The 16,833-nt window shown below is 43.0% G+C and overlaps 1 protein-coding gene across 3 annotated transcripts in view; it reads right to left on the bottom strand.

Annotated features, from left to right (window-relative positions):
- Positions 1–518: 518 nt before the first annotated feature.
- Positions 519–16,833, bottom strand: part of PTPN9 (protein tyrosine phosphatase non-receptor type 9) — a 202,965-nt gene continuing 186,650 nt past the window's right edge. For all 3 annotated transcript variants that reach the window (XM_059656349.1, XM_059656331.1, XM_059656340.1), the window contains 6 exons: positions 13,848–13,941; positions 7,376–7,442; positions 5,114–5,192; positions 3,751–3,901; positions 3,121–3,328; positions 519–2,379 (listed from right to left, as the gene is read on the bottom strand). In XM_059656349.1, coding sequence (XP_059512332.1) covers positions 2,165–2,379; positions 3,121–3,328; positions 3,751–3,901; positions 5,114–5,192; positions 7,376–7,442; positions 13,848–13,941 — 814 coding nt within the window. In that variant the 3' untranslated portion in view covers positions 519–2,164. The remainder of the gene's footprint in view (positions 2,380–3,120; positions 3,329–3,750; positions 3,902–5,113; positions 5,193–7,375; positions 7,443–13,847; positions 13,942–16,833) is intronic.

Here is a 16,833-nt window from a genome sequence, read left to right as displayed (position 1 = left end):
ATCTTTCATTGGATTATTGTAAGGTTTGAATGAGGTAATGAGAAGAAAAGCACCAAGCATAGAGATTGGCACCCCAGAAGCACTCAACTGGTACTGATTCCCTATTTCTGCCCAGAGCTAAGGTCATGGCCTACAGGTATGGCCTACAGCAGTGATGGCGAACCTTTTGAGCTCAGCATGTCAGCATTTTGAAAAACCCTAACTTAACTCTGGTGCCGTGTAACATATAGAAATTTTTTGATATTTGCAACCATAGTAAAACAAAGACTTATATTTTTGATATTTATTTTATATATTTAAATGCCATTTAACAAAGAAAAATCAACCAAAAAAATGAGTTTGTGTGTCACCTCTGACACACGTGTCATAGGTTTGCCATCACTGGCCTACAGGTATGACTCTCAGATATTGAGGCCTTGGGTCCCTCCCTGACTCTCCATCCCTCCCAGACCAGCTCTTACACCCTTTCCTTACCTTTCCAGCCCCACAATGCTACCAAATTGATGAAGCTAAAAGGATTTGATCATGTCAGTATATTTATATGTAAACACAAAACTATTGGTATAAGATACTGAATATGAACATTTACAATTATTTTCTGAATCTGACTCAATCCATTGACATTAAATACAAAAGGAAAAGATTGTAAAATAAGAACATATACATTCAAGAGCTTATTACAGTATAAAATTATCGAGGTCTGATCAGCTACCAACCTGATCTGTGATGGAGGAAGCTTTAAGGGTTCCTGGGATTTTCTTGGGAATATAGAGCACTGGGGACTCGATTCCATCCCTGACACATCAGGCTAGTAGGCTGGGAGCAGACAGGGATAGGTTGGGTGAATGGGAAGGAAATAGAAATTGCAGGGGCACTGCTATACCCAGCCGGGAGTTAAGATTTTTTCTGTCATAGAGCCCACCCAGCTTGAGCGCCAGGGTCTGGCAGGCTACTAGGCAGAAAGAAATGGTTATTTGAGTGGATAGGACCAAGCTGCATAAGGAAAGGAACCTTTTGGTAAAATAAAAAGGGACCCTAGCACAGTCTCCCAGGGAAAGATTCTCATGGTAGTTTTCTTTCTCATGCCTAGGCTCCTTCTCTTTCCTTCTAAGAAATTGCTTTTGGCTCTGGCTGCTCAGTGAGTTCATCTCTACTCCCAGGCTCCAATCCCCGAGGGATAGGAAGAGAAAAGAGAATCACAGTGGAGGTCTATTACCAAAATCAGCAAAGTAAACAGAGGAAACCATTAGGTAAGGGCAATCCATGCTGAATTAAACCAGTGTCACCACAAACCAGTATTTTTGGCTCCAAAAGGTAGCATTCTGGAGTGAGATAAGTCATGACGTAAGGATGAAGGCCTGTGGCAAAAACACGAAGAGTAGATGTACCTGTGTCCTTTTCCACCACCCTGTGGTCTGACAACAGGAGACATGATCCCCAACCCCAGCTTGTCCGGGATAAACAGTAGGGCACAAGAAGCAACGAGTCCTAAACTGCAACATGGAGCCCCAGAAACTTTTATAAAGGAGTAACTGTGTGTATATGTATTTATAGAATACCACCATATTGTCAGATACAATATATATTATATACACACGTACATATGGACCCATACACATAAGTGCACATACACACACACAGAGAGAGAATAACAGAAGAGACTCGAATACACGCTCTAGGTATAAACGTGCTTGGCACTCGGGACGTTCTCTAGAACATATAACTTGGTCAAGCTTTCTGGGAAGGAAGGTGGATGCTCACCAAACCTCCCCATCAAATCCTAGCAATGGGGAAGGAATGGGAAAGGGACCTCCAGAAGGAGAAGGCATTGGGAAAGGCGGAGGGAGTTTCCTTTCCCACTTACCTTGCTTAGAGCCTCTGGCAAAATTCAATAGCCACAATTTGGTTTTAATAAGGCACAGTTCAATGGCAGGTGCTAGGAATTAAGAACACATTGCTGCTGGCCCTTTCTAGTAACCATTTCACCACATCTACCCAGCCAAAGGGAAAGGCTGCCCTGCACCAGGAGTCTGGAGTACACCGGGAAACACAAGAAAGAGGTTCATCCATGGCTTCAGTGTAACTGATGGCAGCCTACAGGCTCAGCGGTGTCCGGGGAGTTTAAGGAAGAAGGCTGGCTAGCAGGAGGAAGTTCATGGGACAGTTACTGACTCTCCACGGCCAGGATGTTGTGGCTGGATGGCACCATGCCCTCCCTTTCTGCGAACTCCAGGATTGCCTTGTAGCAAAAATAGTACTGCTCAGGGGTCTGGATACTGAAGGCCCTCTGGGTCCTCATGCGGGACACCGTCTGGAACACATTAAGGGTACCAAGCTCCTCCAACTGTGCCAGGCAGATGTCCAGTGAGCAGAAGGTACCTGAAGGAAGAAAGGAAGTAGTCATATCTGACCTACCTCTCTTCTCCCCACCCTTCTACCAAATAACCCAGGGAGGACTAGATTACTGAATTTATAGGCAAGGGGCCTTTGGCCTGAAAGGAGTCAAGGAGGAGGGCACAGTGAGTGCTGGAAGCCAGAGAAATGAGAGAGCATATATATGGAGGTAATAGGAAAAGGTGGGAAAATGACAATCCTGATAGAACAACAGCCCTCCCACACCTGGGCCCTAATTTTCAGACTCTACAATTTCTCCATAGAGGCCTAACACAAACCTATTCTTCCTGACCTTCTCCTAAAGGGATCTCTGACGAGAAATGCCAGCAGTCCCTTCAATAATCATCCCCTTAAGGCTAAAGTTGCTAACTGGATCCAGAATGGAGAGATAAAGCAAGGTGGAGACTTCCCCAGGGAGAGAGATGGGAAGGAAGCAACAGCACAGCTGAGCTCTCTGAGACACCCGGGTGACTGATGGGGTCAGAAGATGATCATGCTGATGGATGTATAAAGCATCAACCCCCAGAGGACTTGGCTTGTGAAGTGTATGTTCTGGACACACACTTAGCACTAGGGATACCAAAAATACATTAAAGAAGAATTTTCCATGGCAATTCACCACCACTGGACCAAATTCTCTCAACCTGGCAAGTTAGAGCTTGGTTATCCCTCCCCCACCTTTACTGCCTCCGGAGGCCATGAGAGCTGCATCAGGTGCATCATTACCTGTCCTGCCAATGCCTGCGCTGCAATGGACCACAATGGGTGGTTCAGGGCCCTGCCCTTTGGAGTGTGCGCCCATGCTGCTGACGGCCAACCTCTGCTGGCTCCTGACTGCTCTCAAGAAGTCAATGAGGGAAGCCGCTGAGGAGGGGACACCATAATCGGGCCAGCTCAGGAACTGAAAGTGAGTCACCTGGCGTTTCTGCCGCTCCTTAGATAGAAAAAGAAAAAAAAGTTAGTGAGGTCATTTCTGCTTGCCCTGACTACCTTCAGCTTTTCTAGTTCTTGATGTCCTGGGATCTCTACTACCAAGATTCCTGCCTACCACCCTCAACTTTCTCCACAACTGCTTCTCTACAAACCCAAAGGAAAGATTTAATGTTTGGAAAGGGCAGAATTCCTATTTGTAAGGTCCAGATTTCTTCTAAGTTTTATTCCTACGTAATGCCACTGTTGTGTTGCGATAATATGGTTATATTGGCTCTGAATTAAATATCCTGATCCTCTTCCCAGAAAAATGGATGTAACTTATAAGCCCCCTGGAATCCTGCCTATTTCCCTTTGGATATTTTCTTTACAGTAATAGTTCTCCCTTAGCTTCAAAAAAGTGAGAAAATAGAAACCTGGATTTACCTCAGTGTTATGAATTTCTAGCGTTGTTTTCTTATAATGGTTCATGTTCTCCACGCCTAGATTGGTCACTGTGAGGAAGCCAAATCGGATCCGAGAGTCTTTTTCTAAAGGCCAGTACTGGCCACACTTCCTCCTGCCGCCCTCCTCAAAGCTGAAGATACACAGAGCAAGGTAAGCCTTCCACCCTTCCTCTCCACACCATTAACCATGCCCTCCCCAGGGGCAGCAGTATCACCTCTTGCATTGTTTCTAACTTACACACTTGCTTTTTGGCAGAAAAGAAAGAAAACCTTCATTCTAAACAGACGTAACAACAAAAATTTCTGCATGTACTCATTAAAGCAGATTTTTACTGAGCACCTACTATATCATTTGGCCCCTTTCCTCTGGGTACTCCTCACATATCTGGGATAAATACCGGGTGGACAAAGAAAGACAGTAGATAAAATGTGGTGGGCCAGATTGAACTCTCTGCCTTGTATCTCAGCCACTGTTCATTTTCTTCCCCAATGAGGGCCCTTGAGTGATAGAAGAGTAGGAAAGGCACAGCTCCTAAGATGCCGGCCCTGAGGTTTGTGTAAAGGCCTAAAGTCTACCTCATTACACTTCAGTGGCTCCAAATTACTTCAGGGTGATACTTCTTCCACAACCTCCTCTCCAAATCAAAGGTGGTTGTAACAGTACCATGAGAAAGCAAAATGAGCTAACATTCTCATTAATTTTTTCTCCTCATCTGAAATAGGTTATAATTATCATAATGATAATAGTAATACTAATAAAATAGTAATTCCTAAAGTTTTGGCTGATGTGTACACCAAAATTTCAAAAACACTATTTTCATCAAGAGCTTCCTGCCTACATGAGCAGAAAATGGTCAAAGTAGCAGGGGAAGGGAGAGCAAAGGGGAACCGGCAATTCAGACACCACACTTCGCATGTCACTGTCTGACTTTTTAAGTATAATTTAAATGGAGTGACAGTCACTGCCCTTCATATTATTTTTTTTATACAGGTGCCCTTTGGAAGTATTCAAAGTGAATTGTCCCATGTTTCCTAATACTTCCTTTTCCTTTAGTGGCTAAGACCAGGATAGGCTGTAACTGGCACAGGGTCAATAGAGCCATGGATTAAAACTTTGACAAGTTAGATCTATCAATCTCCACCGTACCCTGGCTGTTAACTTTGGATCAGCTAAAAAAAAAAAAAAAAAAAAAGCTATGACATCTCAAACTCTTGGCCATGGCTTTCGTAATCCTCATTGTGTTTAAGAGCTAAATGCCTCTTTGCAATCACCCATGATGCTTGGGGAGGCAGGGGTGGGGAGAGGGGCCAGAGAGCAGTAGGAAGAAAAATGATAAACTTACCGAGTGGTCATGACAATCACCAAAACTTTTTGCTCCCATACCATGAGCCAAAAATCACGGTAAGTATTCTCCAAAGGGCCTGGAATGAAAGGAGAAGACAAGGTATGAGTGTGTTAACACACATCTGAATGTTAACAAGGTCCCCAGGTAGGTTACAGTCTGAGAAGCACTGTTACTGACCTTCTCAGAGTCTTATGACCAGGGCTTCAACTATCATATCCAGACTGACAGTGTCAACTGTGTACAAGGCTGTAGCTGTTTTATTTAATCTAAGCCTTATAATCAATCACCAGTTGCCAAGTGAACTGTCCCCTTCCATGTCCCATCATCTCCTCAGACTCAACATATTTGCAATTCAGCTTCCTCCTTCAAAACTAGCTTTCTCTCTACACTTTCCCATCTCTATTCACAGTACTGGCATTCTTCAATCACCCAGTCTTAAAAAGTTGAAGTCAATTCTGACCCATTTTTCCCAAAATTGTTCTTTAAAAATGTATTGATTTGGGGGGGGGGGGCGGTTAAGGGGAAGAGAGAGAGAGAGAGAGAGAGAGAGAGAGAGAGAGAAAGAGAGAGGGGAGGGCGGAGGAACACATCGATTTGTTGTTCTGCTTATTTATGCATTCATTGGTTGAGTCTTGTATGTGCGCTGGTGGGGGATCAAATCTACAATGTTGGCATATCGGGGTGACACTCTAACTGTGCTACCCATTTTGGCCAGGGCCTTTACCCACTTTTTTTTTTTAATATATTTTATTGATTTTTTACAGAGAGGAAGGGAGAGAGATAGTCAGAAACATCGATGAGAGAGAAACATTGATCAGCTGCCTCCTGCACATCTCCTACTGAAGATGTGCCTGCAACCCAGGTACATGCCCTTGACCGGAATCGAACCTGGGACCTTTCAGTCCGCAGGCCAATGCTTTATCCACTGAGCCAAACCGGTTTCGGCACCCCACTTTCTTTTATCTACCAAATCCTTGAGATTTTTTGCCTTTGAATTGTTTTTGGTTTTTGTCCCCATCCTGATCTCTCTACTCAATTTCACTGCTGTGAGGACCAACCATATAATCTTTTGTCTGAGTTACTGTACTTCCATCTTGGTTTACTTTCCTGAACAGGACTCTCTCTTCCAATCTATTCTGGATACTCCTGCCCGTTTAATCTTTCTAAAAAATTGCTTCATCACAGTATAGACACATTATGCTCACTTTTGCCTCTATTCCCATGCTCAAGCCATCTCTCTCATCTCCAAGGCTGTTCACTTTCTACCCATTTTCAAGTGCTGCCTCTCCCTTGCAGCTTTCTCTGACCACCACACTCCTTGTAGGACTTCCTCTTGTCTCAGATATTGATGGCACAGCTAGATCAAAACAGCTTAACCATTTAACGTATATGGTCTCACACCAGTCATTTTACTTTGTGAGAATTAATCACATCTCAGCAAACATGGTGCTAAGGGCAAGGGCCATGTCATCAAGTTATCCTTCTGTCTTACAACCTGCACAAGATGGTCATTCAGAGGGAACTTTGAAGATACTTGTGGGCCAACAACTCCCTTTCAATCAAAGAAGTAACAACTCAGGGTAGTTCCTTCTACTTTCCTAGTGCTTTTTCCTCTTCTGGTTTCAGGGAAGCACAAGGGTTGATTTTATCCTGGAAGTTTTCTGGTTTCACTACCATTTTTGCTAACCTTTTTAGCAAGCACCAACATTGTATGACACTAGAATTTCCGCTGTGCAGAAGTGGACACTGTAAAGTCTTGAAAACAAACTAAATGTCTAACAAAAAAGGATTAAAGTATTGCATATCCCTAATTTAAACAATCCCTACGGTAATATAAGATCTGTATCTTCTGCTCTGGAAAGGTGTGCACATGATATCAAGTGAAAAAAGAGATAATGTATAAAAAGAGTCCATTTTGTTAGATATTTTATATGTCTATACCTATTTATATGCATAGAAAAAGGTTTAGAAGGAGATGCTGAAAAATGTTAACATTATCTATGGGTCTCAGGGTTACGAGTGATTTTCATCTTCAATTTCCGATTAATCTCTATGCAGTGAGTTTCCAGGCACATCTGTATAAATTCTGCACCTCTTATCTGCCTTCTTCAATAACCCCCAATCTTAATGAAAAACCAAGATCTAGTGGCCACAACATTACAGAAAGTAACCATTCCTTTAAAAATTATGCTATCATCTGGTGCAAAGAATCACAGGTAGATGACTCAAAACCAATTTGTGAGGGGTGGACTAACTTACCTTGTGTACCAATGTAAGCATTCTTCTGCTTATAGCCATCCATGAAACTGGCATTGATGTAATCTGTCTAATGATAAAAAGGAAACATCATTGTAGCTGTGTGGAATATACCATTTGGGTGGGAACATAATGTACTAGTAGGTAAATAAAACCGAGGGTATGGCTATTCTCTTCTTGTCAGGAAAAAATAAAAGAGAGAAGCAAAAAGGCCAATTCAATTCAAAACCTCACTTCCACAAATACTGCTGGAACAACTGGATATCTACATGCAGAAAAAGAAAAAACCAAGCTGAATCCTTCCTCACACCATACACAAAAACTAACACAAAATGGATCACAGACCCATTTTATAGCTAAAACTATAAAACTCCTAAAACAGCGGTTCTCAACCTGTGGGTCACGACCCCTTTGGGGGTCGAATAACTCTTTCACAGGGGTTGCCTAAGACCATCGGAAAATACATATATAATTACATATTGTTTTTGTGATTAATCACTATGCTTTAATTATGTTCAATTTGTAACAATGAAACTGGGAGTCACCACAACATGAGGAACTGTATTAAAGGATCGCGGCATTAGGAAGGTTGAGAACCACTGTCCTAGAACAAACTACAGGATTAAATCTTTTTGACATTAGATTAGACATAGCCTTCTTAGATATGACACATAAAATCACAAGCAGCAGCCTGGCCAGCAGTGGTTGAGCGTTGACCTATGAACCAAGCACATGCCCAGGTTACAGGCTCAATCCCCAGTAGGGCGCGTGCAGGAGGCAGCTGATCAACGAATCTCTCTCATCATTGATGTTTCTATCGCTCTGTCCCTCTCCCTTTCTCTCCAAAATCAATAAATATCTATATTTTAAAAATCATAAGCAACAAAAGAAAAAAACAGATAAATTCAACTGCATTAAAATTGAAAACTTTTTTGCCGAAACCGGTTTGGCTCAGTGGATAGAGCGTCGGCCTGCGGACTGAAGGGTCCCGGGTTCGATTCCGGTCAAGGGCATGTACCTGGGTTGCGGGCACGTCCCCAGTGGGAGATGTGCAGGAGGCAGCTGATCGATGTTTCTCTCTCATCGATGTTTCTAACTCTCTATCTCTCTCCCTTCCTCTCTGTAAAAAGTCAATAAAATATATTTTAAAAAAAAAATTGAAAACTTTTGTGCTTCAAATGATACCATCAAGAAAGTGAAAACAAAATAACAACAACAAAATAATCCCACAGACTGCATATATTTGAAGAGATTTATACCTAGAATATATAAAGAATTCTCACAAATCAATAGTAAAAAGACAACCCAATTTTATTTTAATTTTTTAAAATTGATTTTAGAGAGGGAGACAGGAAGAGAGAGAAATATCGACATGAGAGAGACACATCTATCAGTTGCTTCCTGAACGTGCCCCAATCAGGGATGAAACCCCAAACCTGCTACCATCAAGTGCACAGGATGACACTACAACCAATGGAGCCACATCGCCAGGGCAAAGACAACCCAACTTTAAAATGGGCAGAATAACTATTTCTCCTAAGAAGATGTACAAGTTAAAATCATAATGAAATACCATTTCACACCCACTAAGATGAAAATAGGTAAGAGATAATAAATGTTGGCAAAAATGTGGAGAAATTAAAACCCTCATTCTTTGCTAGTAGTAATGTAAAATGTTGTAGTCACTTTGGAAAAGAGTCTGGCATTTCCTCGCAATTCTACTTAGAAAAATGGAGTTTCTTTCTCAGGTGATTAAAAAGTTGATTGTGGCCCTAACCAGTTTGGCTTAGTGGATAGAGTGTCAGCCTGCAGACTCAAGGGTCCCAGGTTCGATTCTGGTCAAGGGCATGTACCTTGGTTGCGGGCACATCCCCAGTAGAGAGTGTGTAGGAGGCAGCTGATCGATGTTTCTCTCTCATCGATGTTTCTAACTCTCTATCCCTCTCCCTTCCTCTCTGTAAAAAATCAATAATATATATATATATATATATATATATTTTTTTTTTTTTTTAAAGTTGATTGTGGTATTGGCTGCACAATTCTGTGAATACATTTTTTAAAAACTATTGAATTAGAAAGAAGAAACCAAGATGGAGGCATAGGTAAACATCGGAAATTGCTGCCTCGCACAATCACTTCAAAAATACAACTAAAAGACAAAACGGACATCATCCAGAAACACAGGAAGGCTGGCTGAGTGGAAATTCTACAACTAGAAGGAAAGAGAAAAGCACACTGAGACTCAGAGGAGGTGAGGAAGTAAAGTGCAGAGGTATGGAGGCACACGTGGAAAGGGCTGGCAACTGAGGACACGGTTGTCTTTTTCAATCGAGAGGGTGTCTCAAGCTCCCGACTGCTCTGAACTCCAGTTCTGAGTCTTTGGGGACCCAGATCATACGGGGAGAAACTGGACTGTCTGGCATCGGGCGGAACTCGAGGGAGGCTTTCTCTCAGAGGTGCTTGCAGCAATTACCGGGACACTGAGAAGTGGGGCCTCTTAGGGCAGGACTGAGGAGCAGCCATAGCTGTTTGCTCCGCCCTGTTGATTCCCTGAGACCCTGCCTCACCCTAGCTGTGCTCAGAGGCTTTTGCATATGAATGGTCTGGCCCGTTGCAATCTAAAATTACCTAACAAGCTGCAGCTGGATCAGAGATACCCAGAACATCCAAAAGAAGGCCCAAGGCCCCACAGCAGCTTGCATTGCTTCATAGCTGGGCCTCATCTAGGCACCTCCAAACCCCAAACAAAGAAGAGGAATCTGCAATCTGCAGATCTCTCCATAGCTCCTGCTGGGTAGCCTCAGGCAGGGGCTAAATTAGCACCTCCTTAGAGATCCAAGAGCCAATATACCCAGTGGTCAGAGTGGGACCATCCAGATTACAACTCCTCAGATCCATAAGGGACACACTCAGGGGGCAGACTCAGTGAGCACCAAAGCCCCACTGAAGCAAGTCTTGCCCCAGAAGGGTGTCTCCAGCATAGAAGTTCTCCCACTGCAGACACAGCTGATTCTCACAGCCAATTGGCCTGGAGGTCAATTCCTCCCAGTGATACCTACAACAATCAAGGCTTAACTACAACAAGACTGTGCACACAGCCCACAAAGGGGTGCAACAAGAGTGTCCACCTCAGGTAATTTGGGAGGCTGAGCCACTGGGCCCTATAGGACACCTAGCAAAGAAAGCAACTCTATCAACACAGGGAAGCATAAAAAATGCAGAGACAAAGAAATAGGTCACATATGATAGAAATGGAGGAAAGCAAACTACAAGATATAGAGTTCAAAACCACACTTATAAGGTTTTTCAAGAATTTTCTAGAAACTGCTGATAAATTTAGTGAGACCCTCGAGGTTATGAAAAAAAACCAACTAGAAATTAAGCATACACTGACTGAAATAAAGAATATTATACAGACTCCCAACAGCAGACCAGAAGAGCACAAGAATCAAGTCAAAGATTTGAAATACGAAGAAGCAAAAAACTCCCAACCGGAAAAAGAAAAAAGGATCCAAAAATATGAAGATAGTGTAAGGAGCCTCTGGGACAACTTCAAGTGTACCAATATCCGAATTATGGGGGTGCCAGAAGGATATGAGAGAGCAAGATATTGAAAACCTATTTGAAGAAATAAGGACAGAAAACTTCCCCAACTGGTGAAAGAAATAGACTTACAGGTCCAAGAAGCACAAAGAACCCCAAACAAAAGGAATCCAAAGAGGACCACACCAAGACACATCAGAATTAAAATGCCAAGAGCAAAAGACAAAGAGAGAATCTTAAAAGCAGCAAGAGAAAGAAAGTCAGTTACATACAAGGGAGTACCCATACGACTGTCAGCTGATTTCTCAACAGAAACTTTGCATGCCAGAAGGGTGTGGCAAGAAATATTCAAAGTGATGAATAGCAAGAACCTACAACCAAGATTACTTTATCCAGCAAAGCTATCATTCAGAATAGAAGGTCAGATAAAGAGCTTCACAGATAAGAAAAAGCTAAAGGAGTTCATTACCACCACACCAGCATTATATGAAATGCTGAAAGGTATTCTTTAAGAAGAGGAAGAAAAAAAAGGAACTCTTACCATTTGCCACAGCATGGATGGAACTGGAGAGCGGATAAATACCACATGATCTCACTCATTTGTGGAATATAATGAACAACATAAACTGATGAACAAGGACTGATCCAGAGACGGAGAGGCATTGATTGGACTGTCGGGCCTTGGAGGGAAGGTAGGGGAGGGTGGGGGTAAGAGGGAAAGATCAACCAAAGGACTTATATGCAAGCATATAGGCCTAACCAATGGACACGGACAAGGGGGGGGGGGTGAGGGCATGAGCGGGGGGGGGGGGGGTAGGGGGTAACGTGGGGATAAGGACACATATGTAATATCTTAATCAATAAAAAATATATTTAAAAAAAAAGAAAAAAAAAGAAATAAAGGAATCCAGTAACACTTGCAGTTCTATAGCTCAGAACCAAAAAGGAGGCAAGCCAAGCACCTGAGCAGGACATCCCGTCAATGCTGCCACACATAAAAGGCAAAGTGTGACTGAAAAAGGAAGAAAGCTATACCTCATATACCTCAAAGCTATCACATCAGCAGCATGGGACTCATACCCAGGCTCCATTATTACCTGAATATTCAATAGAAACTATTACTAATAGCTTTACAATTTCAGGAGCAAATCTGGTGAACAATTCACCTGACTCCTCCATTTATTGTGGAAATAAAGCCTCTGTCATTGTTTATAGTAATGAAAGGGATTATAACTCAAGTGATGATCTTCAAATTAATTACAGGATAACTAGAATAGTCTTCTGGTACACTGAGATTCACTCATTCCTTCACAAATAATTTACTGAACGTCTGGTATGTACCAGGCACTGTTCTAAATATTGGAGACAGAGCACTCAACAAGACATAAATATAGCTATCTCTGACTCCAGAGCCACAACTTAGCCCTTATATTCTGCTTGTTCATAGCATATACTGTGATAATTTCAACAATACTGATGAATTTGCCCTCAGTCAGCCAGGTTCTTAACTAATGCTCCTGCAAGAAAACCTTCTGTAAGGGTCCTAGACTGGAATTTAGCTTATGTGCTTAAAACATTAAGGTTACAAGATCCATGCACTACATACAAGGCAATGATTTTCCAAAAACTTATCCCCTAGAAAAAGAAGGGATATAACAATTCCCTATAATGTGTGTCATGTTAAAGTTAAGGGTACTATTTAAATTCCTTTACTTGAAACCTCAACCAATGCTGTTGGTTTTTTTTTTTAATGTGTATAGAAGCCACCAGACAAAACTGGTATAAAAGAAGGGAAAAGAAAAAAATGTAATACTTTTTTAGTCATTGACCTCAAAATTGTAAGTGCTGGATGTTGCTGTAAACAAATTATATTAAGGAGGACTTTAAAAAGGAGTAAGTGGCCCAGCCAGTGTGGCTCAGTGGTTGAGCATTGACTTATGAACCAAGAGGTCATACTTGGGTTCCTGGTCAGGGCACACGCCCAGATTTCAGGCTCAATCCCCAGGAGGGAGCACGCAGGAGGAAGTCGATCAATGATTCCCTGTCATCATTGATGTTCCTATGTTTCTCTCCCTCTCCCTTCCTCTCTGAAATCAATAAAAATATTTTTTAGAAAAAGGAGTAAGTGAATGATTATGCTATAGACAATGCATGAGGTAAGGATGAATGAAAAAAAAACTGTGCTAATGTTATGCTAATAGATTTTTCTAGTTTAGAATAAGCTTTCCAGTGACATCATCATTTACTTAAAAGGAAATAAAAATGATGTGCTCTAGAAAACTGTTATATTAACTCAAAAAGTAGATCCAAATGAGGACAAAACACTGATGTTAAATGTTTGAACATTTTCACTAAATATCTCTACTAATGCATTATATGTGATTAAAAAATATATATGTATTGATTTCAGAGAGAGGAAGGGAGAGGGAGAGAGAGAGAGGAGAGAGAGAGAGAGAGAGAGAGAGAGAGAGAGAGAGAGAGAGAGAGAGAGAGAAACATTGATGAAAGAGAAACATTGATCAGCTGCCTCTTGCACACCCTACACTGGGGATCGAGCCAACAACCCAGGCATGTGCCCTGACCAGGAATCGAACCAGTGACCTCCTAGTGCATGGGATGATGCTCAACCACCTTAGCCACAACCAGCCAGGGCAATGATTGAACATTTATCAGGCACCTACAATATACCAGACCTTGTACTATCAGCATTTACATAAAGTATGTCATTTAATCTCCACTTACTACTATGAGATGGACATATAGGGACTTGTCTGTGGTAACAATAGACTAGTATGTAGCAATATTAAAACTCAAACAGTATCTTTCTGACTTAGAATCCATGTTCTTTCAACTATAGTATTAGTAAGCTTCACTTTGTAAGAGACTTAAATTTCCCTCAGTACTCCTGAAAAGATGGAATTTATCTGTCTACCTGAGTGTGGCCACTTCGTTTTATCAGTTTTACTCTTGTTTGGTCCAGGCAGGGTACATCCCCATAGCGGTTCTTCTCTAGGTTTCCTGGAGACCTGAAGAAAATGAAATAAACAAGCAAAATAAAGAAAAAAAAAAGTGGGGGTAGTATGTATGTGTACGTACAAAGCCTGGCAGTGCTAAGGTGGGTGTCAGTTACTGTCGAGGGCAGGTATATTGAGCTTTTCATGATCTAGTCTATATAATTCCATATCATTTAATATTTTAATAATAAGTAAGTACTATAGAAATATTTCCATTCAAAAAAGAGAAGTAGAGGTACAACACCAAAAAAATCTAGCTGAAAATAAAATTTTCTACTACTCATTTCCAAAAAGATTTTCAAAATAAATCTCTTAAGTTCCAGTTTAACAAGGTAGGTTGATAACATGTTTGATGCCAGTCCCTCCAGCAGCCTCATTAAAATAAAAAAGGAGCCCCTTCAGTTGTGGCTCCGTGTTTGAGCATTGACCTAGGAACCAAGAGGTCACAGTTCAATTCCTGTTTGGGGCACAAGCCAGGGTTGTGGGCTCAGTCCTCACTGGGGGGTGTTCCTCCCTCAGCCATGTTTCTATCTCTCTATCCCTCTCCCTTCCCCTCTCTCTCTCTAAAATTCTATATAATAAAAGCCTAATATGCTAAGTGTCCAGTCGTTCCATCGTCCATTCAACCAAAGTGTAATATGCTAATGATATGCTAAGGCCACTCAACCACTCACTATGACGTGCACTACCAGGAGGCAGACACTCTGACCAGTAGGTTAGCTTGCTGCTGGAGTCTGGCTGATCGGGATTGAGCAAGACAGACCAGACACACCTTGAAGCCTTGCTGCAATCCCTTCCTGGCTGGCCAACCTTCTGCATCCCTCCCTGGCCCCGATCGTGCACAGGTCCCCTGGCCTGGGCTGTGCCCTCTCGCAATCCGGGACCCCTTGGGGGATGTCAGAGAGCCAGTTTCGGCCGAACCTGAAAGCCAGGCCGAGGGACCCCTCTGGTGCACGAATTCGTGCACCAGGCCTCTAGTAAAAATAATCCTATCTAATAAAAGAGAAACATGGTAATTAGTGTACGACTGCTACCCTTCCCATAGGCTAATCAGGGCAATATGCAAATTAACTGCCAGCCAAGATGGCAGCTGGCAGCCAGGCAGCTTAGAGTGAACATGAGGCTTGCTTGCTTCAGTGACGGAGGACTCCAATGTTCCCCGCCTGCCGCTGCAGGCCTCTGAGTGGCAACTATGTTACAAATATAGAAGCTAAACAAAACCCCAGAAACCTGCTTTAGTCCATAGGGCTTCAGCCAGCAGGATCGCAACATTGTTTCAAATACAGAAGGTAAACAAAGGCCAGAAACCTGCTTTCAGCAGCGGAGGCCTAAGAGCTGGAGCCAAGCCTCAAAGCTAAAGCTGGCCCAGAATAAGAAAAAAAGGAGCGGTTGGGAGCTTCAGTCACTCGCCAGCTTGAAAACAGCCCTCAGCCCCTCACCCAGACTGGCCAGGCACCCCAGTGGGGACCCCCACCCTGAAGGGTGTGTGACCAGCTGCAAACAGCCATCATCCCCTCACCCAGGCTGGCCAGACACCCCAGTGGGGACCCCCACCCTGGTCCAGGACACCCTTCAGGGCAAACCAGCCGGCCCCAACCCGTGCACCAGGCCTCTATCCTATATAGTAAAAGGGTAATATGCCTCCCAGCACCGGGATCAGCAGAGACACGAGGTCTCCCGGCACCGGGATCAGCGTGACAGGGGGCAGCGCCCAAACCCCCTGATCGCCCTGAGGCTCTGTGTGTGACAGGGTGGCATCGCAACCTCCCGGTCCGCCCTTCTCTGTACATGACAGGGGGCAGTGCCCCAACTCCCCAATCGGCCCTGCTCTGAGCCCGACCAGGGGCTGCACCTAGGGATTGGGCCTGCCCTCTGCCACCCGGGAGCAGGCCTAAGCCAGCAGGTCGTTATCTCCCGAGGGGTCCCAGACAGCGAGAGGGCACAGGCCGGGCTGAGGAACCCCTCCCCGCCCCCACTGAGTGCACAAATTTTTGTGCACTGGGCCTTTAGTAAATGAATAAATAAATAAATTCTAATAATAGAAACTAATCAGTACAAACCCAGAAGTGACAGCAGAGACATAAGTAGACAAAGAGGATTAAACCCATTTTGGCAGTGAGAAAATTGGAAAGATTTTTGCTGACTTGGCCAATTATAGAAAGCTTGGACCTCCAGACCAGCATGGCTTAGTGGTTGAGCATCAATCTATGAACCAGGAGGTCATGGTTTGATTCCCAGGCAGGGCACATGTGGAGCTTCTGGCTCCATCCCCAGTAAGGGGCATGCAGGAGGCAGCCAATCAGTGATTCTCTCTCATCATTGATGTTTCTACCTATCCCTCCCCCTTCCTCTCTGAAACTAATAAGAAAGAAGGAGTGAAAGAGAAAGAAAGAAAGAAAGAAAGAAAGAAAGAAAGAAAGAAAGAAAGAAAGAAAGAAAGAAAGAAAGAAAGAAAGAAAGAAAGAAAGAAAGAAAGAAAGAAAGAGCTAGGACCCATAGAGGTACTTATAGAGATACATAATGACTCACCTTTATAAATCCCACACCCTGGAAGGCAAGGTGAGGCACAGGACTCAAAACAGAGGAATAAATAAAAATCTGAATGACAGACAGTGAGAATAGCTTGCCCCACTCTCCCTGTTCTATCCTGTCTTACACTCATATACAGACTTGGACCCTACCAGGCAAGAGAGTGGAGAATTCCTCTCTGGAAAAAGTGAATAGCCCTACATAAAAGAATTCTGTCATTTGGAGTAAATCAAACAACAAGCTAGCTGATTAGTTTAATTTGAAGCTCACTCATGCTAACAGTGCTTCCAAGCAGCCTTTTTTTTTTAAAAAAAAGAAGATTCCATTATTATTCTTCTTCTTCGTTTTTTTCCAGAGAGGAAGGGAGAGGGAGAG

Source organism: Myotis daubentonii, chromosome 1 (genome assembly GCF_963259705.1).
Source record: "Myotis daubentonii chromosome 1, mMyoDau2.1, whole genome shotgun sequence".
Lineage (NCBI taxonomy): Eukaryota > Metazoa > Chordata > Mammalia > Chiroptera > Vespertilionidae > Myotis > Myotis daubentonii.
Note: the sequence above shows the minus strand (reverse complement) of the source record. Positions and strands in the feature narration are given on the sequence as shown.